Source organism: Callithrix jacchus, chromosome 22 (genome assembly GCF_049354715.1).
Source record: "Callithrix jacchus isolate 240 chromosome 22, calJac240_pri, whole genome shotgun sequence".
NCBI classification, from domain to species: domain Eukaryota; kingdom Metazoa; phylum Chordata; class Mammalia; order Primates; family Cebidae; genus Callithrix; species Callithrix jacchus.
The window spans coordinates 46,217,578-46,244,405 of NC_133523.1; the positions used below are offsets into that span (position 1 = coordinate 46,217,578).

At 44.7% G+C, this 26,828-nt stretch overlaps 1 protein-coding gene and 1 long non-coding RNA gene across 2 annotated transcripts; one reads left to right on the forward strand and one right to left on the reverse strand.

Moving 5' to 3' along the window:
• The first annotated feature begins 2,932 nt into the window (after positions 1-2,932).
• Positions 2,933-14,847, forward strand: LOC128930407 (uncharacterized). Its single transcript, XR_008478427.2, has 3 exons — positions 2,933-3,338; positions 6,755-6,992; positions 14,456-14,847. It is a non-coding gene; the product is annotated as an uncharacterized LOC128930407 (long non-coding RNA).
• Positions 9,035-26,269, reverse strand: LOC103790058 (uncharacterized). The gene is given in 10 exon segments (XM_078361271.1): positions 9,035-11,117; positions 11,357-11,410; positions 11,577-11,749; positions 11,825-14,050; positions 14,092-14,322; positions 14,325-14,429; positions 14,432-14,645; positions 17,470-17,592; positions 21,857-21,938; positions 26,083-26,269. Coding segments are annotated over 9 exon segments (3,267 nt in total). The 5' UTR covers positions 21,920-21,938; positions 26,083-26,269; the 3' UTR covers positions 9,035-11,039.
• Between the last annotated feature and the right edge of the window lie 559 nt (positions 26,270-26,828).

Consider the following 26,828-nt stretch of genomic DNA (forward strand, 5'->3'; position numbering starts at 1 on the left):
AGAGAACTGCCTCACACACACTCTGGGAAAGTGGCCACAAATCAAACAGCTAAAAATGTCAATAAAACACCTGAATCCAGATTGTCTGAGATTCAGCTTGGAATACAACCCGCTAAATACCAGACACAGCATCACATCTACATTGACAGTGGTTTACCTAGTGGGGAGAAGTGAGAGAAGTCAGAGGGTGGGAACATGGAGCGTTGTAAAATGTCACTGAATATTCACCCAGGCGTGCATGCAACCCTTTATCACCCTTCTTGCCTTTTGTTTCTTGGCAGTGTCTCAGTCTGTCACCCAGGGTGGAGCTCAGTGGTGTGACCTCAGCTCACTGCAACCTGTGCCTCCTGAATTCAAATGGTTCTCTTGCTTCAGCTTTCCAGTAGCTGAAATTACAGGTGCCCGCCACCACGACCAGATAATTTCTGAAATTTTAGTAGACATGTTTCACCATGTGGGCCACGCTGGTCTCAAATTTCTAATGTCAAGTAATCTGCCCACTGCAGACTCCCAAAGTGCTGGAATTAAAGGTGTGAGACACTGTGCTTGGCCCAAGCCTTCTTGCTTTTAAGTAATTCTGGTGATAGCTGAGGACAATGGGAAATACCCAACATCATTTCAATCATTATAAAACTAAAACTTATTTCAAATGATGCGTCTTCTACAGAATCCATGGGCTTATCCATCCATGTGCTCATGCACACACCACATCACGTCACACACACTTGAATTAACTGCACTGAGTAGATTATAAGTGAAAACCTTAAGAGGGCACATCCACAGCTACTCGGGAGACTGAGGTAGAAGAGTTGCTTCAGCCGGGCGCGGTGGCTCAAGCCTGTAATCCCAGCACTTTGGGAGGCTGAGGCGGGTGGATCACTAGGTAAAGAGATCGAGACCATCCTCGTCAATTTGGCGAAACTCCATCTCTACTAAAAATGCAAAAAATTAGCTGGGCATGGTGGCGCGTGCCTGTAATCCCAGCTACTCAGGAGGCTGAGGCAGGAGAACTGCCTGAACCCAGAAGGCGGAGGTTGCAGTGAGCCGAGATCGCGCCATTGTACTCCAGCCTGGGTAACAAGACCGAAACTCCATCTCAAAAAAAAAAAAAAAAAAAAAAGGAATTGCTTCAACCCAGAAGGCAGAGGATGCAGTGAGCTAAGATTAAACCAGGGCATTTCAGCTTGGGCAACAGAAAGATACTCCAGCTCACTCAAAAAATATATAAATACAACTAAAGGCCGAATGCAGTGGCTCATGCCTATAATCCCACCACTTTCGGAGGCTGACAGATCACCAGAGGTCAGGAGTTTGAGAACACCCTGGCCAACATGGCAAAAGCCATCTATCCTAAAAACACAAAAATGAGCCAGGTGCGGTAGGGGTGGGGGGCACTTGGAATCCCAGCTACTGGGGAGGCTGAGGCAGAACCGCTTGAACCCAGGAGGCAGGGGTTGTAGTGAGCTGATATCACACCACTGCACTCCAGCCTGGACAACAAGAGTGAAACTCCATCTCAAAAAAATATATATATATATATGGGCCGGGCGCGGTGGCTCACTCCCATAATCCCAACACTTTGGGAGTCCGAGGCGAATGGATCACGAGGTCAACAGATCGAGACCATCCTGGTCAACATGGTGAAACCCTGTCTCTACTAAAAATACAAAAAATTAGCTGGGCATGGTGGCGCGTGCTTGTAATCCCGGCTACTCAAGAGGCTGAGGCAGGAGAATTGCCTGAACCCAGTAGGGGGAGGTTGCGGTGAGCCGAGATCGTGCCATTGCACTCCAGCCTGGATAACAGGAGCGAAACTCCATCTCAAAAAACAAAACAAACGAAAAAAGGATATATATATATGATTAAGTATAGAGTTTATTTGAACACTAAGCTTAAAGATAGCCACCTGGGGCGCGTGCCTGTAATTCCAGCTACTCGGGAGGCTGAGGCAAAAGAATTGCTTGAACCCAAGGAGGCGGAGGTTGCAGTGAGCCGAGATCGCACCACTGCATTCCAGCCTGGGTAACAAGAGTGAAACTCCATCTCAAAAAAAAGACAGCCACCTGGAAACATCAACTCCAAATGAATGGGATCAGCGTTCCACAGTAGAGACATTAAGGTTTCACAGGCATAGGGAAAGACAGAGAAGCTTCAGCAGAATCACCACATTTTCCTTTCAAGACCAGTGCATAGGTTGCAGCAACTTGATTGGTTACAGACTGAGACACTTCAAGGAAGGTTATTTTATCACTCCACAACAAGGGAATACGGTCCCAGAAGGACTCATCTGTGGGGTTGCTTAGTTTTCCTAATACTTTGCAGAAAAACTCTTTTTTTCTTTTCTTTTGAGAAGGAGTTTTGCTCTTGTTGTCCAGGCTGGAGTGCAATGGCACAATCTCGGCTCTTTGCAACCACCGCCTCCTGGGTTCAAGCAATTCTCCAGCCTCAGCATTTCGAGTAGCTGGGACTACAGCCATGCACCTCCAAGCATAGCTAATTTTGTATTTTTACTAGAGACGGGGTTTCTCCATGTTAGTCTGGTCTCAACCTGCTGACCTCAGGTGATTAGACGGCCTTGGCCTCCCAAAGTGCTGGAATTACAGGCATGAGCCACCGCAGCCGGCCTTTTTCTTTTTTGTTTTTGAGATGAAATTTTGCTGTCACCCAGGTTGGAGTGCACTGGTTGCAACCTCCATCTCCCAGGTTCAAGCAGTTCTCCTGCTTCAGCCTCCCAAGTACCTGTGATTACAGGCAGGCACCACTAGGCCCAGCTAATTCTGTTGTATTTTTAGTGGAGATGAGGTTTCACCATGTTTGCTAGGCTGGTTTCAACCTCCTGACCTCAAGTGATCCACCCACCACCGCCTCCCAACGTGTGGGGGACTCACGCCCATACTGAAGCTTACATCCATGGCATTTGAGGTCGGGGAATGAACAAATACTAAGGCACCGCGTGTACGTGATTTGCACATGAAAATGAAACACCTTAATTCCAAAAACAGAAGGGGAGTGAAGTGTGTAATGTGATAAGGAACGATAAAAACAGCCTCCTGAGAATGCGGTTTCAGTGTGTACAAAATCAGTTGCCTCAGCAACCCGCCTCAAACGCCATCTAGTGACTCTTTATGGTTAATACACGCTCTTTCCATAATTACTTGGTGGACAAATGCCGGGGAAAACTTTTTTGGAAGAGCTATCCCTGGCCCCACTCAGCTAAAACTAAGTACTTCGTTCGTGTCATTCGCTGCAAGCCAGAAGCTCTGAAATAATGAGCCCAACATGATCGCACTGGATTTAAACGTGAAGGAGGAGAGCTCATCAATTTTCTGGGAATCCTGGTAATGCACAGTCCTAACTTCCATCAGGAGAAAGGGAGGATATCAGGGGCTAGGTTATCATGGGTCCAGAAATGAGCAAAGAATAGAAAGTTTTTTTTTAGGCCGGGCGAGGTGGCTCACATCTATAATCCCAGTACTTTGAGAGGCCGAGGCGGGTGGATCACGAGGTCAAGACCATCGAGACCATCCTGGTCAACAAGGTGAAACCCCGTCTCTACTAAAAATACAAAAAGTAGCTGGGCATGGTGGTGCGCGTCTGTAATCCCAGCTACTCAGGAGGCTGAGGCAGGAGAATTGCTTGAACCCAGGAGGCGGAGGTTGCGGTGAGCCCAGATCACGCCATTGCACTCCAGTCTGGGTAACAACAGCGAAACTCTGTATAAAAAAAAAAAAAAGCAAGTATTTTTTTAATAGAGCAACAGCCACTCAACGCTATCCAATGTACTATAGAGCCTGAAGCCCTACACAAGTTATGCTCTTAATTCAGCAGGAATGTTTCTGGTTTCCCTTTTTTTTTTTTTTTTTTGAGACGGAGTTTCGCTCTTGTTACCCAGGCTGGAGTGCAATGGCGCCATGTCGGCTCACCGCAACCTCCGCCTCCTGGGTTCAGGCAATTCTCCTGCCTCAGCCTCCTGAGTAGCTGGGATTACAGGCACGCGCCACCGTGCCCAGCTAATTTTTTGTATTTTTAGTAAAGACGAGGTTTCACCATGTTGACCCGGATGGTCTCGATCTCTTGACCTCGTGATCCACCCGCCTTGGCCTCCCAAAGTGCTGGGATTATGGGCGTGAGCCACCGCACCTGGCGGGAATTCAAGAGATTTCAAGAAAAAACAACAGAAACCAGAACAACAGGAATAAACTTCTCTACACCCTTCATTCCCTTGTATGGAGAATATATATATATATATGTACATACGTATATTTATATATATATTCCATACAAGGGAGAATATATATATATGTACATATGTATATTTATATATATATTCCATACAGGGGAGAATATATATATATATATATATGTACATACGTATATTTATATATATTCCATACAGGGGAGAATATATATATATATATGTACATATGTATATTTATATATATATTCCATACAGGGGAGAATATATATATATATATGTACATACGTATATTTATATATATGTTCCATACAGGGGAGAATATATATATATGTACATACGTATATTTATATATATGTTCCATACAGGGGAGAATATATATATATATATATGTACATACGTATATTTATATATATATTCCATACAGGGGAGAATATATATATATATATGTACATACATATATTTATATATATATTCCATACAGGGGAGAATATATATATATATGTACATACGTATATTTATATATATATTCCATACAGGGGAGAATATATATATATATATATGTACATATGTATATTTATATATATATTCCATACAGGGGAGAATATATATATATATATATGTACATACGTATATTTATATATATATTCCATACAGGGGAGAATATATATATATATATGTACATACATACATTTATATATATATTCCATACAGGGGAGAATGTATATATATATGTACATACGTACACATATATATATTCCACACAAGGGAGAATATATATATATATATGTACATACGTACATTTATATATATATTCCATACAAGGGAGAATATATATATATGTACATACGTACATTTATATATATATTTCATACAAGGGAGTATATATATATATGTACATACATATATGTATATATATATTCTATGGAATATATATATAAATATATGTGTGTGTGTGTGTATATATATATATATTTGTATGTATGTATTTTTAGTGTGGATAAGGATGGACCTGAGCCTTTTACTCCCCCTATAGAAAAGTCATTGACAAGGTCGGGCACGGTGGATTACGCCTGTAATTGTAGCACTTTGGTAGGCTGAGGAGGGGGGCAGATCATGAGGTCAAGAGTTTGAGAGCATCCTGGGCAACATGGTGAAATCCTGTCTTTGCTAAAAATACAAAAATTAGCTGGGAATGGTGGCAGGCGCCTGAAGTCCCAGCTACTTCGGAGGCTGAAGCAGAATTACTTGAACCCAGGAGGCAGAGGTTGCAGTACCACTGCGCTCCAGCCTGATGACAGAGCGAGACTCAGTCTCAATATAAACAAAAAGAAAAGCCATTGCCCTCCTTTCCTGCACGCTTAACGGGACCTGTATTCATTGGCCCCATTCAGCCAACACTGCCTCCCATTGCCCCTAAGAGAATTGAAGGTTGCCCAAAAGACAGTACTTTTTTTTTTTTTTTTTAGCTTTAGTCATTAAAAAAAAAAATTGAGATTTCCTGGGTTGGTAGTTATATTCTACCAGCCTTGAGGGAGGGAACAAAACTATAGGAAATCCCTGAGAAATTACACAGTGTCCCAAAAGCCCCGGCCGACACAGGAAAGAGGAAAGTAATTCCCCAGAAAAGGGGCTGGTCTTCGGTATTCCTTAATCCAAGAGGGGCTTGGGGGACCAGTGCAGGGTACCATCGCATGATACTGGGGTGGGATAGGGCTGTGCTGGACCCCAGCGATGGTTCTTGGATAAGACCCCTGGTCAGCAAACATCTATATAATCATGTGGCCACTTCCCCTCCACACACTTCCCTGCTAAAGGGGAGCCTCCAGGAGGGAAGGAAAGTGGCTAAGGATGATCGTCTTCCTAATATGCAGTTCCCACTTCCAGCATCCACCTTCCCAGCCTTGTCTTTCTGTCTCCCTGGAATATAAGGGAAAGTTTCCTGCTGCCTCCTGGGTTTCATCCCAGAAAGCTCTGGCTTCCCTGCTGCCCACAGAGGCCTGGGCCAGGAGAGTTGCTAAGATGCCATGGAGTGCCCATTTGGTCACTGGCAGTCTGGGCAGGTGGCCCCTTTTTGGGTTTGTGGTAACAGAGAAAGGGCCAAAATGTGCACACCGAGTCCCTGGGTGGCGGCAGGCAGCTCCAGCCCGGTCCTAAGAATCCTCCTCACCATGGTCACGTGACTGAGGAATGGTGCCCGGAAAGTGGCCCGCTGCTTCCGTGCTGCCGCTTTTCCTACCCCTGCCCTTCCCTGTTACTCCTCGCATGTCTCAGTTAATAAGGAATTCCTTGTCTTCCCTGGTCCCCTGGAAAAGGGCTAAAAGCAGTCCCTGTGCACCCGAACCTTATTATTCTAAGGTGGGCAAAGAGGTGCAGAGCAGCCTAAAGTGCAAAGCTCTGGGGAAAAGCCCGCTAATTAGGGGCGCTCTCCTGTAGCCATATGTCCAATGCTCAGTAGGCTAAGCTCTGCCAGCTGCCATCACCTTCAAAATAAACAAATACCAGTTTTCATCTGAATCCACTGGGGAATGGATGATTTTGCTTTTGTTTCTTGGCCAGGAATCACTTAATCGTAGTCTTGTGAGAAGACATGGTAAGAAGCGGAGTCAAGCACACACCATGATGGCAGAGGAATGAAGAGAACGGGCTTCCTGTCTTCATATTTTTCTTCTGTCGAAGTCCTGCTCTTGTTGCCCAGAATAAAGTGCAATGGTGTCGTCTCGGCTCACAGCAACTTAAACTCCTCCGGGTTTAAGTGATTCTCCTGCCGAAGCCTCCTGAGTAGCTGGGATTCCAGGTACCCACTACCATGCCCGGCTGCTAGTTGTATTTTTAGTAGAGAAGAGGTTTCACCAGGCTAACCAGGCTGGTCTCAAACTCCTATCATTTCTGCTGTTAGCTGGCAGTCCTCTTCATTGCGGCAGGAACAAGATTAATTTGTTTTCTGTAAAACTGATGTGGATGACCTGCCTGCCACCCTGCATCACTTCACACACCGTCTTCTCCCAACTCACAATGAGGTGTGATTTCTTTTGGCCATCGTCCTCATAAACTTGTCATACGGCATCAATGATTTTGTTCCTTACCCAGTCTTTACTGTAAGTATTCTTATTTTGAGACACGATCTCACTCCGTCACCCACACTGAAGGGCAGTGGCATGATCACAGCTCACTGCAGCCATGACTGCCCAGGCTCAAGCCATCCTCCCACCACAGACTCCACAGTAGCTGTGTCTGCAGCATGTGCCACCATGCCCAGCTAATGTTTGTCTTTCTTGTAGAGAAGGGGATTTCACCATGTCGCCCAGGCTGCCCTTGAATACCTGGGCTCACGTGACCCATGTCTCGGCCCCTGAAAGTGCTGGGATTACAGGCCTGAGCCACTGCATCTGCTCTCATTGTAAATTTGATGTTTCTTCTCGTTTCAAGTTTAGCACAAATTTACTGCTTTGACAGAGTCTCTTCTCAAACTCATGCCTTATCCTTCTGAGGGGCTCAAAGTAGAGCCTGTTTAGACATGCTGTAACAAACATATCAGTTTAGGTGCTAAAGTGTGAAATTTAGGCAAAATTCTCTCTTTTTTTTTTTTTGAGTAGAGATGGGGCTTCTGCATGTTGGCCAGGATGTTCTTGATCTGCTGACCTCATGACTGCCCGTCTCAGCCTCTCAAAGTGCTGAGATTACAGATGTGAGCCACCAGGCCCAGCCATTACATTTTTTTTTTGTAAATTTTCAGCTGGGCGCCGTGGCTCACGACTATAATCCCAGCACTTTGGGAGGCTGAGGCGGATGGATCACGAGGTCGAGAGATTGAAACCATCCTGGTTAACATGGCGAAACCCTGTCTCTATCAAAATACAAAAATTAGCTGAGCATGTTGGCGCGTGCCTGTAGTTTCAGCTACTTGGGAAGCTGAGGTAGGATAATCGCTTGAACCCAGGAGGCAGAGGTTGCTGTGAGCCAAGATCATGCCATTGCACTTCAGCCTGGGTAACAAGAGCAAAACTTGGTCTCAAAAAAAAAAAAATTTTTTTTTGAAGACCTCTTGTACTAAAAACCTGTATTTGAGAGAATATAAAAAAGATTGTGGATATTCCAGTGTCAGTTATTTCTGGGATGCAAGGATGGTTCAACATATTGAAGCAAATCAATGTGATACACCACTTGAACAGTATGGAAAATGAAAAACACATCAACTCAAGAGATGGGAAAGAAGCATTTCTCAGAATTCAACATCCAGTCATCATAGAAATCCTAAACAGAAAGCGAAGAAAACAGATAGTGAAGAAAATTTCCCTCAATAATATAAAGATGATCCATGAAGGCCAGGTGCGGTGACTGACACCTGTAATCCCAGCACGTTGGGAGGCCAAGGTGGGTGGATCACAAGGTCAAGAGATCAAGACCACCCTGGTAAACATGGTGAAACCCCGTCTCTACTAAAAATACAAAAAATTAGCTGGGCATGGTAGTGTGTGCCTGTAATTCCAGCTACTCAGGAGGCTGAGGCAGGAGAATTGCCTGAACCCAGGAGGCGGAGGTTGCAGTGAGCGGAGATCGCACCATTGCACTCCAGCCTGGGTCACAGGAACGCAACTCTGTCTCAAAAAAAAAAAAAAAAAAAAAAGACCATCCAGGAAATGACGACAGCAGAAATAACCAATGAAAAAAATGTGTTTCCTGTAGAATCTCGCATGATGCAAGAATTATCTCACTCCTTCCATTCAATAAATACTGTTGTCCTAGGCAGAGTAATTACATAGCAAAAGAAAACTCATCCAAATCAGAAACAAGTACAAATATTTTTGTTTGGAGATACATGATCTGCTCCATAGAAAATTACAGTCAACCAAATTTTATTGGAACCAAGAAACACATTCAGTGTTACTGCAAAATACAGTAGCAGCACGAAAACATAGTTCAATTTCCATACATCTACAACAAACAATTTTAAGAGAAAATTAAGAAAACATTTCCACCTGCTAGAGAACTCAAAATAGGAAATACTGGCCGGGCGCGGTGGCTCAGGCCTGTAATCTTAGCACTTTGGGAGGCCGAGGCGGGTGGATCACGCGGTCAAGAGATCGAGACCATCCTGGTCAACATGGTGAAACCCCGTCTCTACTAAAAATATTAAAACAAATTAGCTGGGCATGGTGGTGCCTGCCTGTAATCCCAGCTACTCGGGAGGCTGAGGCAGGAGAATTGCCTGAACCCAGGACGCGGAGGTTGCAGTGAGCCGAGATCGCGCCATTGCACTCCAGCCTGGGTAACAAGAGCGAAACTCCGTTTCAAAAAAAAAAAAAAAAAGAAATACTTAGGCCGGGCGCGGTGGCTCACGCCTATAATCCCAGTACTTTGGGAGGCCGAGGCAGGTGGATCACAAGGTCAAGAGATCGAGACCATCCTGGTCAACAAGATGAAACCCCGTCTCTACTAAAAATACAAAAATTAGCTGGGCATGGTGGTGCGCACCTGTAATCCCAGCTACTTGGGAGGCTGAGGCAGAAGAATAGCTTGAACCCAGGAGGCGGAGGTTGCAGTGAGCCGAGATCATGGCATTGCACTCCAGTTTGGTTAACAACAGCGAAACTCCATCTCAAAAAAAAAAAAAAAAAAAAAAAAATACTTAGGAATAAAGGTTAAAGGTGAGAAGTTACTACCTTGACATCTACAAACATTGATTAAAATGATTAAAAACAAATAGACACACAGCTCATATTGACGAATTGGAAAAATGTTGTGAAATGATTATATAAACCAATGTGATTAGATTCAACACAATACCCATAAAACCCCCTGTCAGTTTTCGTCAAGTAAAAACAAAACATAACAAAACAAAAACAGGCTGGGAAAAGGGGATTCACATCTGTTTGCCAGGCTGGTCCAAATCTGACCTTAAGCAACCTACCGATCTTGGCGTCCCAAAGTGCTGCAATTACAGGTGTGAGCCACACCCTGCCTGGCCCAATCATCTCAACATAAACACTTTAATGTCAATGTCAATTAATGCTTGAACTCAATGTTAAGTCAACTGAAACTCAAGTAGATGCTGAATTGACTGTAATGTCAATTAATTTTTTTTTTCTCTATTTTTTGAGAAAGAGTCTCGCTCTTTTGCCAGGTGCCAGGCTGGAGTGCAGTGGCACAATCTCGGCTCACTGCTACCTCCACTTTCCAGGTTCAAGCAAATCTCCTGCCTCAGCCTCCTAAGTAGCTGAGACTACAGGTCCATGCCACCATATCCAGCTAATTTTTGTATTTTTAGTAGAGACGGGGTTTCAACATGTTGGCCAGGATTGTCTTGATCTCTTGACCTGGTGATCCACCCGCCTCAGCCTCCCAAAGTGCTGGGATTACAGGCTTGAGCCACCGTGCCCAGCCAAATGTCAATTAATTCTTGATGGCTGCTTATTCAATGCATTTTGAACAATTATCTCCAGAATTAGTTTTCTCATGTTCTGCAAGGAGTGACCTCGGACTAAACACCATGCCACGCTTAGGACATTTGTAAGATTTCCGTCCAGGATGGATTCTCTGATGTCTAATGACGTGTGAATGTGAAGTAAAGCTTGCCACCACGAGCACACTGGGAGAAACTGGGAAGGTTTCTCTCCTGTATAACTTCTCCCCTGTTTTGCATAAGGGGAAGTATGACTGAAGACCTGGCCACAATCCTGACATTTGTAGGGTTTCTCTCCAGCATGAGTTGGCCGATAAACTGAAAGGTATCAACGATGTTCAAAAAATCTCCACATTTACCACACTTGTAAGATGCCTTTCCACCATGGATTCTCCAATAATGTCAATGGCTATAGCGTTACTGAAGACTTTGGAACAATCTTTACATTAGTAGTTTCTCTATACCATGGATTGCTTGATGATGAATAAGTGTTGACTGTCCACTGAAGGCTTGGCCACACTCAGTACCCGTGTATGTTTTCTCTCCAGTGAGAATCTAGCATGTTACGCCAGGTGTGAATCATGCCCGAAAGCCTTGTCACAAATCTCAGATGTCTATGGTTTCTGTTCAGTAGGAGTTACACTGTGTCTTTCAAGGTGTGACTTGGGACTGAAAACATCACATTCTTCACATTTGTAAGGTTTCTCTCCAGCATGAAGTCCATAATGATGAGCAAGATTTGATTTTTGATTCAAAACCTTGCCACACTCATTACACTTGTAAGATCTCTCTCCAGTATGAATTACCTTATGAATTAAGAAATCAATTTTGATTGAAGGACTTGCTCCATTAATTACACTTGTGGGGTTTCTCTCCAGTGTGAATTCTAGTATGTTTTCCCAGGTATACATTACATGATAAAGCCTTGTCACAAATTTTACATTTGTAAGCTTTCTCTTCACTATGAGTTTTCTTCTGCATTTCAAGGTGTGATCTGTGAGTGAAAACTTTGTCACATTTTTCACATTTGTAAGGTTTCTCTCCAGAATGAAGTCTATGATGACATGCAAGGGTTGCCTGTCGGTTAAAAACCTTGCCACATTCATTACACTAGTAAGGTTTCTTTTCAGTATGAAGTCTACAATGGTGTACTAGATTTGGCATCTGACTGAAGGTCTTGCCACACTCATTACAATTCTAAGGTTTCTCTCCAGTGTGAATTATACTGTGTTTAGCTAGGTGTGAATTGCTTCTGAAAGGCTTGTCACAGACCTTACATATGTAAGGTTTCTTTCCAGTATGAAGTCTACGATGATATGTAAGGGATGACATCTGATGAAAGGTTTTTCCACACTCGTTACACTTGTAAGGTTTCTCTCCAGTATGAAGTCTACGATGGCATGTAAGGGATGACACCTGACTGAAGGTCTTGCCACACTCATTACACTTGTAAGGTTTCTCTCCAGTATGAAGTCTACAATGGCATGTAAGGGATGACACCTGACTGAAGGTCTTGCCACACTCATTACACTTGTACGGTTTCTCTCCAGTATGAAGTCTACGGTGGCATGTAAGGGATGACACCTGACCGAAGGTCTTGCCACACTCATTACACTTGTAAGGTTTCTCTCCTGTGTGACATCTATGATGACATACGAGGTGTGCTTTACGATTAAAAACCTTGCCACATTCATTATACTTGTAAGGTTTCTCTCCAGTATGAAGTCTACAGTGGCGTGTAAAGGATGACATCTGACTGAAGGTCTTGCCACACTCATTGCACTTGTAAGGTTTCTCTCCAGTATGAAGTCTACGATGACATGTAAGGGATGACATCTGACTGAAGGTCTTGCCACAGTCATTACACTTGTAAGGTTTCTCTCCAGTATGAAGTCTACGATGACATGTAAGGGATGACATCTGACAGAAGGTTTTGCCACACTCATGACACTTGTAAGATTTCTCTCTTGTATGAAGTCTATGATGGCGTTGAAGGGATGACCTGTCACTGAAGGTCTTGTCACACTCATTACACTTGTAAGGTTTCTCTCCAGTATGAAGTCTACGATGGTATGTAAGGGATGACACCTGTCTGAAGGCCTTGCCACACTCATTACACCTGTAAGGTTCCTCTCCTGTATGATGTCTATGATGACGTACAAGGTGTTCCTTTTTAACAAAACCCTTGCCACATTCGTTACACTTGTGAGGCTTCTCTCCAGTATGATTAACCTTATGAATTAAAAGTGATGAATTTTGACTGAAGGTCTTGCCACACTCATTACACTTGTAAGGTTTCTCTCCAGTATGAATTCTACGGTGCATTGTAAAGGCTGACTTTTGAATGAAGCTCTTGTCACACTCATGACACTTATAAGGTTTCTCACCAGTATGAAGTCTACAATGATATGTAAGGGATGACATCTGACTAAAGGTCTTCCCACACTCATTGCACTTGTAAGGTTTCTCTCCAGTATGAAGTCTACGGTGGCATGTAAAGGATGACATCTGACTGAAGGTCTTGCCACACTCATGACACTTGTAAGGTTTCTCTCCTGTATGAAGTCTACGATGGCGTGCAACGGATGACACCTGACTGAAGGCCTTGCCACACTCATTACACCTGTAAGGTTTCTCTCCTGTATGACTTCTATGATGACGTACAAGGTTTTCCTTTTTAAAAAAACCCTTGCCACATTCATTACACTTGTGAGGTTTCTCTCCTGTATGAATTACCTTATGCATTACAAGTGATGAATTTTGACTAAAGGTTTTGCCACACTCATTGCACTTGTAAGGTTTCTCTCCAGTATGAAGTCTATGATGACGAACAAGGTGTGTTTGTCGATTAAAACCCTTGCCACATTCATTACACTTGTGAGGTTTCTCTCCAGTATGAATTACCTTATGAATTACAAGTGATGAATTTTGACTAAAGGTCTTGCCACACTCATTACACCTGTAAGGTTTCTCTCCAGTATGAAGTCTATGATGACGTACAAGGTGTGTTTGTCGATTAAAACCCTTGCCACATTCATTACACTTGTGAGGTTTCTCTCCAGTATGAATTACCTTATGAATTAAAAGTGATGAATTTTGACTGAAGGTCTTGCCACAATCTTTACACTTGTAATGTTTCTCTCCAGTGTGAATTCTAGCGTGTTGTTTAAGGTTTGAATCTTGTCTGAAAGCCTTGTCACAAACCTTACACTTGTAAGGTTTCTCTCCAGTATGAAGTCTATGATGGCGTGGAAGACATGACCTGTCACTGAAGGACTTGTCACACTCATTATACTTGTAAGGTTTCTCACCAGTGTGACATCTATGATGGCGTACAAGATTTTGCTTCTCATTGATCAACTTGCCAAACACATCACATTTGTATTTTTTCTTTCCTAAATGGTTTATCTGATGTTTCTTCAACAATGAGCTACAATTGAGGTTGCCAGCGGCTGGAAAAATAAAGAAAAATTAAATGAAAAAAATGAGCTACAATTAAGGGCTTTCCCAGTCTCATGACATTGGAAAGATTTTTCTCTCATGCATACTTCCTATTTTTGTGTAAGTAATGAAGAATGGAGGAAGTTCTTGTCATGGTTATTAGAAATATGGGATTTGGCTATACAAAAAATTATTTGGGATACTGAAACTAAGAAAGCATCATTGATACACTTTTCAACCTTATTACCAGAATTCCCTTCAGTCTGAAATATGTGAGTTTCAGAAGATGGCAATAAAAGATCACTCCAAGCTCATCTTTAACAGGCTTGTTTCCGGCATGCCTTTGATCTTATTGGTCTGTACTACCAGTCAGCTTTTTACATGTTGTCACGGTGCTTCACGGTTATTTCTTTCAGCTTCTTGCCACTGAAACTCAAAGTCATGACTATGTTCCTCAGTCTCCTGGAAGCAAAACTCTCCAATGTGATGACTTTCCTGTCTTGCCAATGTCCCTGTGTGGAACACTTCCGTACTGCCTTGCCCTGTTGATGAAAACTTCTTCCTTATGCATTTGGAGGAGATACCCACAAAATATAAACTCCAAGGCTCCTGGCCAGGACTAGTGCTTTTATAAAAAGAGACAGTGAAGAGCTTGTTGACTATTCCTCTTTCCACCAAGACAAAACACAGCAGGAAGATGCTTGGGCTAAATCACAAAGGAGGCTGTCAGCAGAAACCAATCTGCCTGCACCTTGCTCTTATATTTCCCACTCTCTAAATTCAAAAGAAATAAATCTCTGTGTCTTAAGCTTCCGAGTTTAAGCTATTTTTTTTTTTTGAGACTTAGTCATGCTCTGTCACCCAAAGTGGAATGCAATGGCATGATTCTCGTGCTAGAAAAAATTCTCCCATAGCAGCCTAAGTAGCTGGGACTACAGCCTGGCTAAATGTATGTGTGTGTCTGTGTGTGTACGTGTGTGTCTGTGTGTTTACAGGTGTGTGTCAGAGTCTCGATCTGTTGTCCAGATAGCACTGCAGTGGCATGATCTTGGCTCACTACAACCTTCGCCTCCTGGGATCCAGTAATTCTATGGCCTCAGCCTCCCAAGTAGCTGGGATTACAAGTGCATGCCACCACACTTAGTTTATTTTTGTACTTTTAGTAGAGATAGGCCTTCACCATGTTGGCAAGGCTAGTCTCAAACTCCTGACCTCAGGTTATCTGCCCGTCTTGGCAAACCAATGTGCTGGGATGATAGGTGTGAGCCAATGTGCCTATTCATTTTTACGTATTTAGTAGATTCAAGGTTTCAGCATGTTGGCCTGACTGCACTCAAACTCCTGAGCTGAAGCGCTCCACCCACCTTAACCTCTCAAAGTGCTGGGAATAAAGACATGAGCCACTGAGGCCAGGCAGTGTAACCTATTTCTGACATAACAGTGAAATGACTGAGACAGAAAAACATGCTCCCATAATCAACATTACCCAAGGCTGACAAATCATAGGAAACAAAAAAAGCTTCGAGTTTCTACTATAAAACTCTCTTTTTTTGTTTCTTTTCTTCAGAATGAGTCTTGCTCTGTCACCAGGCTGGAGTATAATGGCATAATCTTGGCTCACTGCAACCTCGGCCTCCTGGGTTCAAGCAATTCATCCACCTCAACCTCCCAAATAGCTGGGACCACAGGTGCATCCTACCACACCCGAATAATTTTTGTATTTCGTGTAGAGATGGGGTTTCACCATGTTGGCCAGGATGGTCTCGATCTCTTGACCTTGTGATCCGCCCATCTCAGCCTCCCAAAATGCTGGGATTCCAGGTGTCAGCCACTGCGCCCTGCCTATATTATAAAACATTCAATATGTGAAGACATCTAATTAACTTGTTTTAAAAACATGGAGGCAGCCAGGCATGATGGCTCACACGTGAAATGCCAACACTGAAAAGCCAAGGCGGGTGGATTGCCTGAGTTTGGGAGTTCAAAACCAGCGTGTCCACAACATGGAGAAAGCAAGTGTCCACTAAAAATAGAAAATTAGCCAGGTGTGGCGGTGCATGGCTGAAATCCCAGCTACTTGGGAGCCTCAGGTGTGAGAACTGATAGAACCCAGGAGGCAGAGATTGCGGTGAGTAGAGATTGTGCCACTGCACTGCAGCCTGGGCACTAATAGCAAAACTCCATCTCAAAAACAAAAAAGAAAAAAGAATCTGGAAGCAAAATATTACTTCTCAAACAAAAACTGCAGTTTACAGTAGTCATGTACTTGACCCAATTCACACGTTTGTTATCAAAACTTGATGCTGGGTCTGAAAAATCCCACAACATGTTCTTAAGCACAACAGTCTCACCCAGGCAGTACAGAAAATGCCCAGTCACAGAAAATACAAGGAGAAGAAAGAAATACATCAAGAGGGATACAAGGGATGAGCTGTGCTGCTGACAGCAATGCTGAGCCTTCCCTCATGGAGAATGTGCTGAGTCATCAGGCCCTGCACACACTGATTTAAGCAGCCTCGTATAATTATGTCCAGTAAATGTTTAAGGTCCTGACTCACTCAGTGAGAATCGTGTTGGAGAAGAGGGGCTCATGTGAAAACTGGGGTGTTCACCATTACAAATCAACAGGCTGGGAAGCAGCAGCATTTTGCATCCAGATCAATGTAGCATGTGAGGTAGGGCCAGGAAAGGAAGGGCAAGGGTGGAGGGCAGGAAGTAATGGGCATGCAGGAGTGAACTGTGTGTAGGCTGGTCTGTGGGAATATGATCCCACCAGCACAGACCAAAGATTGAGTTTGGAGGGAAGTGGAACTAATTTAGCAAATGGTCAAATATGAAACCGAGGTGAAACACACAAATTACAATATGGGCAGGGGACAAGAATGAAAGAGCCAAACAGCAGCAATAGTGACGTGAGGTGAGGGCAGTTTTACATCTCTCAAATTAAACAACCTCTGATTTCAGTTTCGGGTATAAACTCAACAAATTCCCCATGTGGATTCCAGAATTGTGTACACACAAGAAAATGGTATTAAATAGAGGACAGCAGTACAGGGCACTATGGGGGTGCAGAACGATCACTGGTGGGCAAATTATGAGGTCAGAAATTTGAGACCAGCCTGGCCAACACGGTGAAATCCGGTGTATACTAAAAATACAAACATTGGCGAGGCCAGGAATTACATCCCTATAATCTCAGCTTCTTAGGAGGCTGAGGCAGGAGAATCACTTGAACAGAAAGACTGAGGTTGCGGTGAGCCAAGATCGCACCACTGCACTGCAGCCTGGGCAACAAGAGGAAAAGTGCATCTCGGGAAAAATAAGAAAGACTTTGTATAGGGCAAAATCACAACAGAGAATACAAACCAGGAAGAGCCCAGATAAACAAAGACGGATTCCTCGTGTCTGGAGGAACATTTTCCTCACCCACAGACTCCAGGTTCCTGTAGTTCTCCAACATCACGTCCCTGTATAAAGCCCTCTGCGCGGGGGTCAGGCATTTCCACTCTGCCGAAGAGAATTCTACAGACACATCCTTGAAAGTCAAGCGTCCCTGAAATGAAAAACACATTTCAACTAATTATGGAGGAGTGAGTTTCCACCTTCACAGTAAATGAGAAAAGAGAAATTAAGTATCCATTTCATCAAAGACTGTCCTGACAAAACTACTTACGGTATTTCTGAACATTGTTTCTCTACAGCTGCATTTTACTGCACTTTTTTGGGTGTGTTACTGATAATATCTGAGAATTATAAGCTCTACTGCACTTTTTCATTAAGCATTTTAAGATCCCCTAAGTTACTGTGGAAGTCTTGATTCTATAGATATAGGAAAAATGTACAATTAAGAAGAAATAGTTGGGCCAGGCCTCGTGGCTCACGCCTGCCTTCCTAGCACATTGGGAAGCCAAGGCAGGCAGATCATTTGAGATCAAGAGTTGGAGACCAGTCTGGCCAAAACTGTGAAACCCTGTCTCTACAAAAAGTATGAAAATTAGCCAGGCACCTATAATCCCAGCTGCAAAGGAGGCTGAGGCAGGAGGATCCCTTGAACTTAGGACATGGTGGCTGAAGTAAGCAGAGATTGCACCACTGCACTCCTCCCTGGGTGACGGAGTGAGACTCTGACTTGCAAAATAAATAAATAAAAAGCAAGGCCAGGCACAGTGGCTCACACATGTAATCCCAGCACCTTGGGAGACCAAGGCGGATCACGACATCAGGAGTTTAAGGTGAGCCAGGCCAACACGGTGAAACCCGGTCTCTTTTTTTCTTTTTTTTTTAGAAGGGGAAAAAAAGAAAAGAGGGAAAAAGAAATATTACTTCATTCCTAAAATGGGTTTCAATAATGGCCGATCAATATTTTGAGTGTTTAAAGTGGTTAATGCATATTTTATGTGTTTAAAATGGAGACCTCTATTGTGTTTATTTGTTCTGGCTCTGAGTTCAAGTCCTGGATATCATTATCAATTTGTTGTCTCGTTGAATCTAAATCTCATTATGTGTCTTATGTATCTGGGTGTTAAGATCTCTTATTGTTGCATTAATCCTTTTACCCTTGCATCCTTGTAGCTTTGAAATCTATTTTATTAAGTGTGAGAATTGCAACTCCTGCTTTTTATTTATTTATTTTTGCTCTCCATTTGGTTGGTGAGTTTTTTTCCATCCCCTTGTTTTGAGTCTTTGTATATCTTTAGATATATGGTTAGATTTTGTGGATAATGTATATTTTGTGTGTTTAAAATGGAGAGCTCTATTGAGTTTATTTGTTCTGGATCTTAGTTCCAGTCCCGGATATCGTTATCCATTTTCTGTCTCGTTGAATCTAAATCTCATTATGGGTCTTATGTATCTGGGTGTTAAGATCTCTTATTATTACATTAATCTTTACCCTTGTATCCTTGTAGCTTTGAAATCTATTTTGTCAAATGTGAAAATTGCAACTCCTGCTTCTTATTTATTTATTTTTGCTCTCCATTTGGTTGGTACGTTTTTTTTTTCCAACCCTTTATTTTGAGTCTATGTATATCTTTGGATATACCATTAGATTTTGTCTGTATCTTTTGATTGGGAGATTTGGTCGATTTAAATTTAGGGTTGCTGCCGTTTGATATTAACTGGCTATTTTGTCCTTTTGTTGATAAAAATTTTTCTTTATGTTAATGCTCTTTACTTTTTGGTGTGTTTTTAGAAAGGGTCATACTGGTTGTTCCTTTCTGTGTATAATACTTCTTTTAGAAGTTCTTGTAAAGCAGGCCTGGTGGTAATAAAATCTCTGAGTACTTGCTTGTTCCTAAAAGATTTTAATTTTCCTTCAAATGTAAAGCTTAAATTGGCAGGATATGAAATTCTGGGCTGAAAATTCTGTTGATTAAGTATATTGAATATTGGCCCCCACTCTCTTCTAGCTTGTAGGGTTTCCGTTGAGAGATCTGCTGTAAGCCTAATAGGCTTACCTTTATGGGTAACTTGATCTTTCTCTCTGGCTGCCCTTAATATTTTCTCCTTCGTTTCGATCTTGGTGACTCTAACGATTATGTGCCTTGGGGTTGGTCTTCTTGAGGAATATCTTTGTGGTGTTCTCTGTATTGCCTGGGGTTGAATAGTGTCCTGCTTTGCTAAATTAGGAAAATTTTCCTGGATAATGTCCTGAAGAGTATTTTCCAGCTTGAATTCATTCTCTCCGTCACATTCAGGTACACCAATCAAGCGTATATTAGGTCTTTTCACATAGTCCCATATTGCTTGGAGACTTTGCTCATTCCTTTTTATCCTTTTTTCTATATTCTTGTCTTGTTGTTTTGTTTCATTAAGTTGGTCTTCGACCTCTGATACCCTTTCTTCTGCTTGATCCATTCGGCTGTTTAAGCTTGTACATATTTCACTAAGTTCTCGTGTTGTATTTTTCAACTCCATAAGTTCATTTGTATTCCTCTCTATACTGTCTATTCTTTTCAACATTTCATCTAACCTTTTTTCCAGTTCTTAGTTTCTTTACATTGGGTTAGAACAAGTTCCTTTAACTCCCAGAAGTTTCTTATCATCCACCTTTTAAAGCCTACTTCAGATAACGGGACACAGTCCTTTTCCATCAGGGCTTGTTCGGTTGCTGATGAGTCCTTTTCCATCAGGGCTTGTTCCGTTGCTGATGAGTCCTTTTCCATCAGGGCTTGTTCCGTTGCTGATGGGTTCTGATTTTGAGTATACTTGGCCTTCTTAGGCTGTTTTTTTCCCTTCACTGTAGATGAACTGCCTTTCTAATTAGGTTTCTGAGTCGACGTCCGACTTATTGATTCCCAGTGCTGGGATCCGAGCAACCCACTGTGGCAGCCTAAATAGCAGCGATAAGACTGATGGTGCTCTTCTGCCCGGGAATCTCTGGTCTGGCTTCCCTCCTGAGTCCGCAACAAGAGGCTCTGACTTCCCGGAGCTCCAAACTCCGATCAGTAGGGGAAGCAGTCCCGTTGGCTCTGCATGAAGAGCTGCTGCGCCGAGACGCCGGCAAAACCGCTGCGGCGGCCACAAGAGTCATGGGGCTCCTCCACTGGGAATCGGCTGATCGGTGAGTGACGAAAATTCGTCTAAAAGTGTGGCGTCGTCTCGTTCTCTGGGCTTTCACTGGGAGCTACAATCCTGAGCTGTTAGTGGTCGGCCATCTTGGATCGATCTCGAAACCCGGTCTCTACTATAAATACAAAAAGAAGCAGATGTGGTGGCAAGCGCCTATACTCCCATCTACTCAGGAGGCTGAGGCAGAAGAATCTCACTTGAACCCAAAAGATGAAGTTGAAGTGAGCCCAGATTGCACCACTGCACTCCAGCTTAAGTGACAGAGAGACTAAAACATAAATAGAAATATTGGCCATGTAGTGACACACACCTATCATTCTAGCTCTTTGGGAGGCCAAAGTAGGAATCACTTGAGCCCAGCAGGCGAGGCTGCTGTAAACTTTGAATTGTACCAGTCTACTCCACAGCTAAGCCACGGAGCAACACCTTCCCTCTCTCCCTTTTTATTTTCTTTCACACGAAGTCTCACTGTGTTGTCCAGACAGGAGTGCAATGGAACAATGTCAGTTTGCTGTAACCTCCACATCCCATGTTCAAGTGATTCTCCTGCCTCAGCCTCCTGAGTACCTGAGATTATTACAGGCATGTGCCACCACACCCTGTTAATTTTTGTATTTTTAGTAGAGGTGGGGGTTCACCATGTTGGTCAGGCTAGTCTTGAACTCCTTATACCAAGTGATCCATCCAAGTGCTTAGACTACAGGTGTGAGCCACCGCACTGTAACCAACATCCTGTCTCTTAAAACATGAAAAAATTAAGTTTGGAGTCAGAGACGTGTTGATCTACCAGTGTGGCTTCCACTGCATTACCAAATCAGTTACAAAATAGCTCCCCCTACTGGTCTCCTTTTCCAGAGTTTACCAGACATCAGTGCACATTAACCCATGTGTTTCATACGTAGTTTCTCTGATCTCATCCTCAAAGGTCTTACATCCAGATGTGGCCCCTGAACCATCCAGGCTGCGCAGCAGCACTGACACCACAAGGCCCACACCCCATGTCCATCCAGGTCCAGGTGTCAGCCCTTCCCACGACCATGCCCAGTGGAGCCTCTTCCTGAGTTCATGTCACTGGGTCCCAAGAGAGGGAATCTCAGAGCAGATGACAGGAACCGAGGAAGGCACGGGTGAGTGCCAGCCAACGTGTCAGGCAGGACGCTTCAGACTCAGAAGAGACTGGCTACTGCAATACCTGGCATTTCAGGAAGGGAAGAGACAGATGAACCCACCGAGGAGTGTCACTTTACCTGAGGAAGAGCCATGCCTGGCTCCTTTTCTTTCCTCTTCTGAGCTGCTTCCTCACGTAACATGAGTCTTTAGAAATCAACCCTGTATGTGAAAAATATTGGAGACTTAATGTTAGAAACGACTCACTCCCCAACTGTGACAGAAACACACACATGGGGCAGACATCACTCTGGAGAAAGATGGGCCTCTGCTGCCCACAGCAACAGACATCATGCAGAGGTAAGAAAGTCCCACAGGAAGACCTACAAGTGTGTTTCGCCCTGGTCTTCAGATCCCCCTCCTGGAGAAGCCGCACACACCAGGCCGAAGTGGGGAGCTGGGCTGGACTAAGCTCCCCTTCAGAGCACAGACCCAGCCCCTCCCCTCTTAGTGGATCACAGGCTCAGCTCAGCCCTCAGAACTGGAGGACACAGAAACTTGACCCTCAGTGCTGCACACAGATTACCAGCACCTGGGACACATGGTATTTGTGTGTCACTTATCTGTGACTTGGAAGCCCCCTCCTGCTTCAACTCTTTTTGCCTTTGCTTCAAGTTTTCCTGCCTTTCCAGACCAAACCAATGAGCCTCTTCCGTATATTGACTGATGTCTCATGTCTCCCTAAAATGCATATAATTAAGCTGTGCCACCACCAACTTGTATACATGTCAGCAGGACTTCCTGAGGCTGTGTCACGGGTGCATCCTAAACCTTGGCAGAAGAAACTTTCTAAATTAAGTGACATCTGTCAGAGGTTTTGTGGGTTCACAGATGCAATGTCAAGTGGGGGACTGTGGGAGATCACAAAGGTTTCCACAGAAAAGGTGACATCAGAACAAAGACCTAGGGAAGAAAGGCTGCTTGTCACTTGCAGCTGAGGGGCGAGAGTCCTAGTCAGAGGGACAGCTTAAGTGAAGGCCGTGAGACAGGAGCCACCTTCAGCCCCAGCAAAAGGACAGAGCCCGTGTCGTTGGAGCAGTGGGAGAGGAGGACACAGGTAGGAGATGAGGTCAGGGAGGTCCTGGGGACACAGATCCGTCCATAGGGACAAGGTCTTTACACATTTTCCTCTCACAATCTAAATGAATTTTGAAACTTGACTGTGACCACAGCTACTCAGGAGGGTGAGGCAGGAGAATCACTTTAATCTGGGAGGCAGAGGTTGCAGTGAGCCCAGATCATGCTACTGCACTCCAGCCTGGGTGACAACAGCAAAGCTTGGTCTCAAGAAAAAAAAAGGCCAGTCTCAGTGGCTCAAGCTGGTAATCACAGCACTTTGGGAAGCCAATGTGGGTGAATCACCAGAAGCCAGGAGTTCGAGAGCAGCCTGAAAAGGTAAAACCCTATCTCTACTAAAGATCCAAAATCAGCTGGATGTGGTGGTGCGTGCCTGTAATACCAGCTATTTGGGAGGCTCAGGTAGGAAACTTGGGTAAACCCAGGTGGTGGAAGTGGCAGTGAGCTGACATAGCAGTACTGCTCTTTATCCTAGGTGAGGCAGCGAAAACCTGTATAGAAAAGAAAGCATTTTGGAAGTGTATCTTCTCACTTCTTTCACATATACATGTAATATTCTCTTTATATTATAAATTACAACACTTAGGAGTAATATAACTGATTTCCCATATTTAAAATATATGTTGTCAAGTTCCGCAAAGTCCCTGGAAGTACACAGTCACCCTCATCTGAGATGTGCACACAACAAGGGAATGTGTTTGGGGGTTTAGGTGTCACTTATGGACACGTGAACGTGGAGACGCCTGTGCGATGCCCCCGCAGGGAGCAGAGGACACAGGACACAGGAGAACTGTAGCGCTCTGGGGAGAGACCTGCAGGGGACACAGAGCCAAGTAGGTGGGTTGAGGCCATGAGATAAGGTTCAAGGTGATTTGAGTCCGATGCCCTATTTTTGGCTCTTCTTCTGATTCTTTTGACATTTAAATTTTTGGAGGACCAGAATCCATTTATAATTCGAGTTAAAACCAACAATTCAGAGGCCGATGTGGGTGGATCACGAGGTCAGGGTGGATGGAGACCATCGCGGAAAACATGATGAAACCCCGTCTCTACTAAACATACACCAAAAAGCAACTCACTGTATTTTGTCAGTCTGTTCAGGGTTGAGTGTCACTCTGAGCTTTCCTGTTCTTCCTCCCTTTTACAGGTGAAGTCCCTGAAGCTCACAGTTGGAGACAGGTCACAAAGTTATCCTGAGAAGCTCTGAGGAGGGTAAGAAGGTGGTGTGGCTGACTCCCATGTGACGGCCTGGAAGGGCCAATAGGCTGCCTTGGTCTTCCTCCTCTAGAAAATTCCAAAACCAACTAGGCATGGTGGCTCTCCCCTGTGATCCCAACACTTTGGGAAGTTGAGGCAGGCAGAGCACTTGAGCTCAGAATTTGAGACTAACCAGGCAACATGATGAAACCCCTTCTCTACCAAAAATTCACAAAATTAGCCAGGTCTCAAGGAACGCATGTGTTGTCAGAGCTACTTGTGAGGCAGAAAAAAGATCACTTGAGCCTGGGAGGCAGGGGTTGCCCTGATCCCAGAGGGTGCCACTGCATTTCAGCCTGGGTGACAGAGTGACACCCTACCTCAATAAAATAAAGAAAGAAAAACAAAAACAATGGTCATCCTCCTGTGGACCATTGCAGGTGGCTCTCGCCTGTAATCCGGCACTTTGGGAGGCCCAAGCAAAGAGATGAGTTGAGCCCAGGAGTCTGATACCACACTGGGCCACATGGTGAAACCCCGCCTCTACCGAAAGTATAAAAAATTAGCCAGGTGCCCGGTGTGGTGGCTCACGCCTGTAATCCAAGCACTTGGGAGGTCAAGGTGGGCGGATCACCTGAGGTCAGGAGTTCAAGAACAGCCTGACCAACATGGTAAACCCGTCTTTAAAGAAAAAAAAGAAAGAAGAAAAGAAATTAGCCAGATGTGGTGCTGTATGTCTGTCGTCCCAGCTATACCAAGAACACAAAAGTTAGCGCGGTGTGGTGACGCCCATCTTTGGTCGCAGCTACTCTGGAGGCTGAGGTGGGAGGATTCCTTGAACCCAGGAGGTGGAGGCTGCACTGAGCTGTGATCCTGTCCCTGCTCTCCAGCCTGGGTAACAGAGTGAGACTCATCTCCATTAAAAAAGAGAAAAGGGAAACACCTGGGTCCTGGGTCTGGGGGAGGGAATCTAAGGCCAATGAACTCACCTTTCCAAAAACAGACCAAATGGAAAAACCCCATCTCCCCACGTGGAGTAACAAAGGATCAAAGGCCATTCTCCCTACAGCCCTCCCGCTTCCAACATGTCTCCAATGAAAAAGGAAAGAGCCCAGGAGCAGCAAAGGCCAAGCACCGGACACCCCTTCTGCATAGGGCACCCACCTGCTCTGGCCTCGGGTCAATTCATCTCAGCTTTTCATTGGCTAACGACCAAATCTTTCTTCCAGATAAGGGGTAGCCCATAGGATTTCAAAAGAAAGACTTTAACACCCCAAAACTTTGTAAACGGGGCCCTGGAGGCTTTCACTGGAGACTACTCCCATTCTAAGGAGTGCTTTCTTGATTGAATAAATTTTTGCTTTCTCGGCTTTCTTCTTTTGTTACTTCGTGGTGGTTTTTTTTTTTTTTTTTTTTTTTTAAAGATGCGGTTTCACCATGTTTGTCAGGCTGGTCTTGAACTCCTGACCTCAAATGATCCCCCCGCCTGGCCTCCAAAGTGCTTCGATTATAGGCGTGAGCCACCACGCCTGTTTTTTTTTTTTTTTCAAGTCTATGTTCACTATCCAAGAACTTGGACATCTCACACCGAAGGCTGCCTTCCGGTAAAACAGGGCGAGGACGGAATAAGAGGGCTGCCTCCAGGAAGAGCTCGTTTTCCAGGGGCTGGAACTGGGGAGCAGCAGGGCCCAGCACTAGAAGGGACTTGGGGAGGCCACAGGGCTTTGGGACTGAGGTGGGGTCTGCAGGTTCCCCGGACTCGGTACACAACGCGCCTCCCCGGGACTGCGACCGCGGCGATGCGCTCCAGGGACCGACGAGAGCGAGGCTGGGAGGCGCCCAGGACGGGAATCCAGCACGCGGCTGAGGACTTGAAACTGTGTGAAGCAGGAGGAGGGGACAGGAAAGGTCTGAGCAGGAAACTTCCGCGGTACAAGGTGTCTGTCTGCACGGCCCCACTGAAGAAAGACCAGGGAGGGACCTGCCTCAGGGCGACTTTTAACTCAAAAGGAAGCGACTCACGCACTCTCACCTGGACGTCTCAATTTGCTCTGGGTTAAGAGGGGACGGAATTTCCAGGTCTCTGGAGAACCCACGTGTCCGGTATAGAAGCACCGGAGGCCTGGGAAATGCAGAGAGGAAAAGGACCAAAACTCACAAGCCGCGGTCAGACCTTCAGGACACGCCATCCGCTTCCGGTCCCTACCAATCTGCGAAGGAAAGAAACCAGACCCGGGCGGGAACCTCTAGGAGGTCGGGGAGGCGTGGCCGAGGCAGGGTAGGAACAGCAAGAGGTGGGCGGAGCCTGAGCGAGGCCAGGGCGGGGCGAAACGGTCAAGAGGCGGGGCGTGAGGGAGGCGAGGCTGTGAGGGGTCCGCGGCCGGAAGGGGGCAGGGCCTCAGCTTCCCTCCATCTCGCTCTGGGCGGCTTTTTTCCGAGTTTTGGAACGTAAACCACTCAGTGAGGCTGGAGCAGCTCTGCCGTCTGGGAAATAGGACCTCCCTGAGAAGTCAACGTGGGATCCAGGAAAATTCGTTGCTATTGAAATTGATTTTAGTTGGCCGGGTGTGATGGCTCATGCCCGTAATCCAGCACTTTGGGAGGCCGAGGCGGGCCTATCACCTGAGGTCAGGAGTTCCAGAACAGCTTCGCCAAATTGCTGAAACCCCGTCTCTACTAATTATACAAAAAAATTAGGCGAGCTAGTGTCACGTGCCTGTAATCCCAGCTACTCGCGAGGCTGAGGCAAGAAAATCCCTTGAATACGGCAGGCGGAGG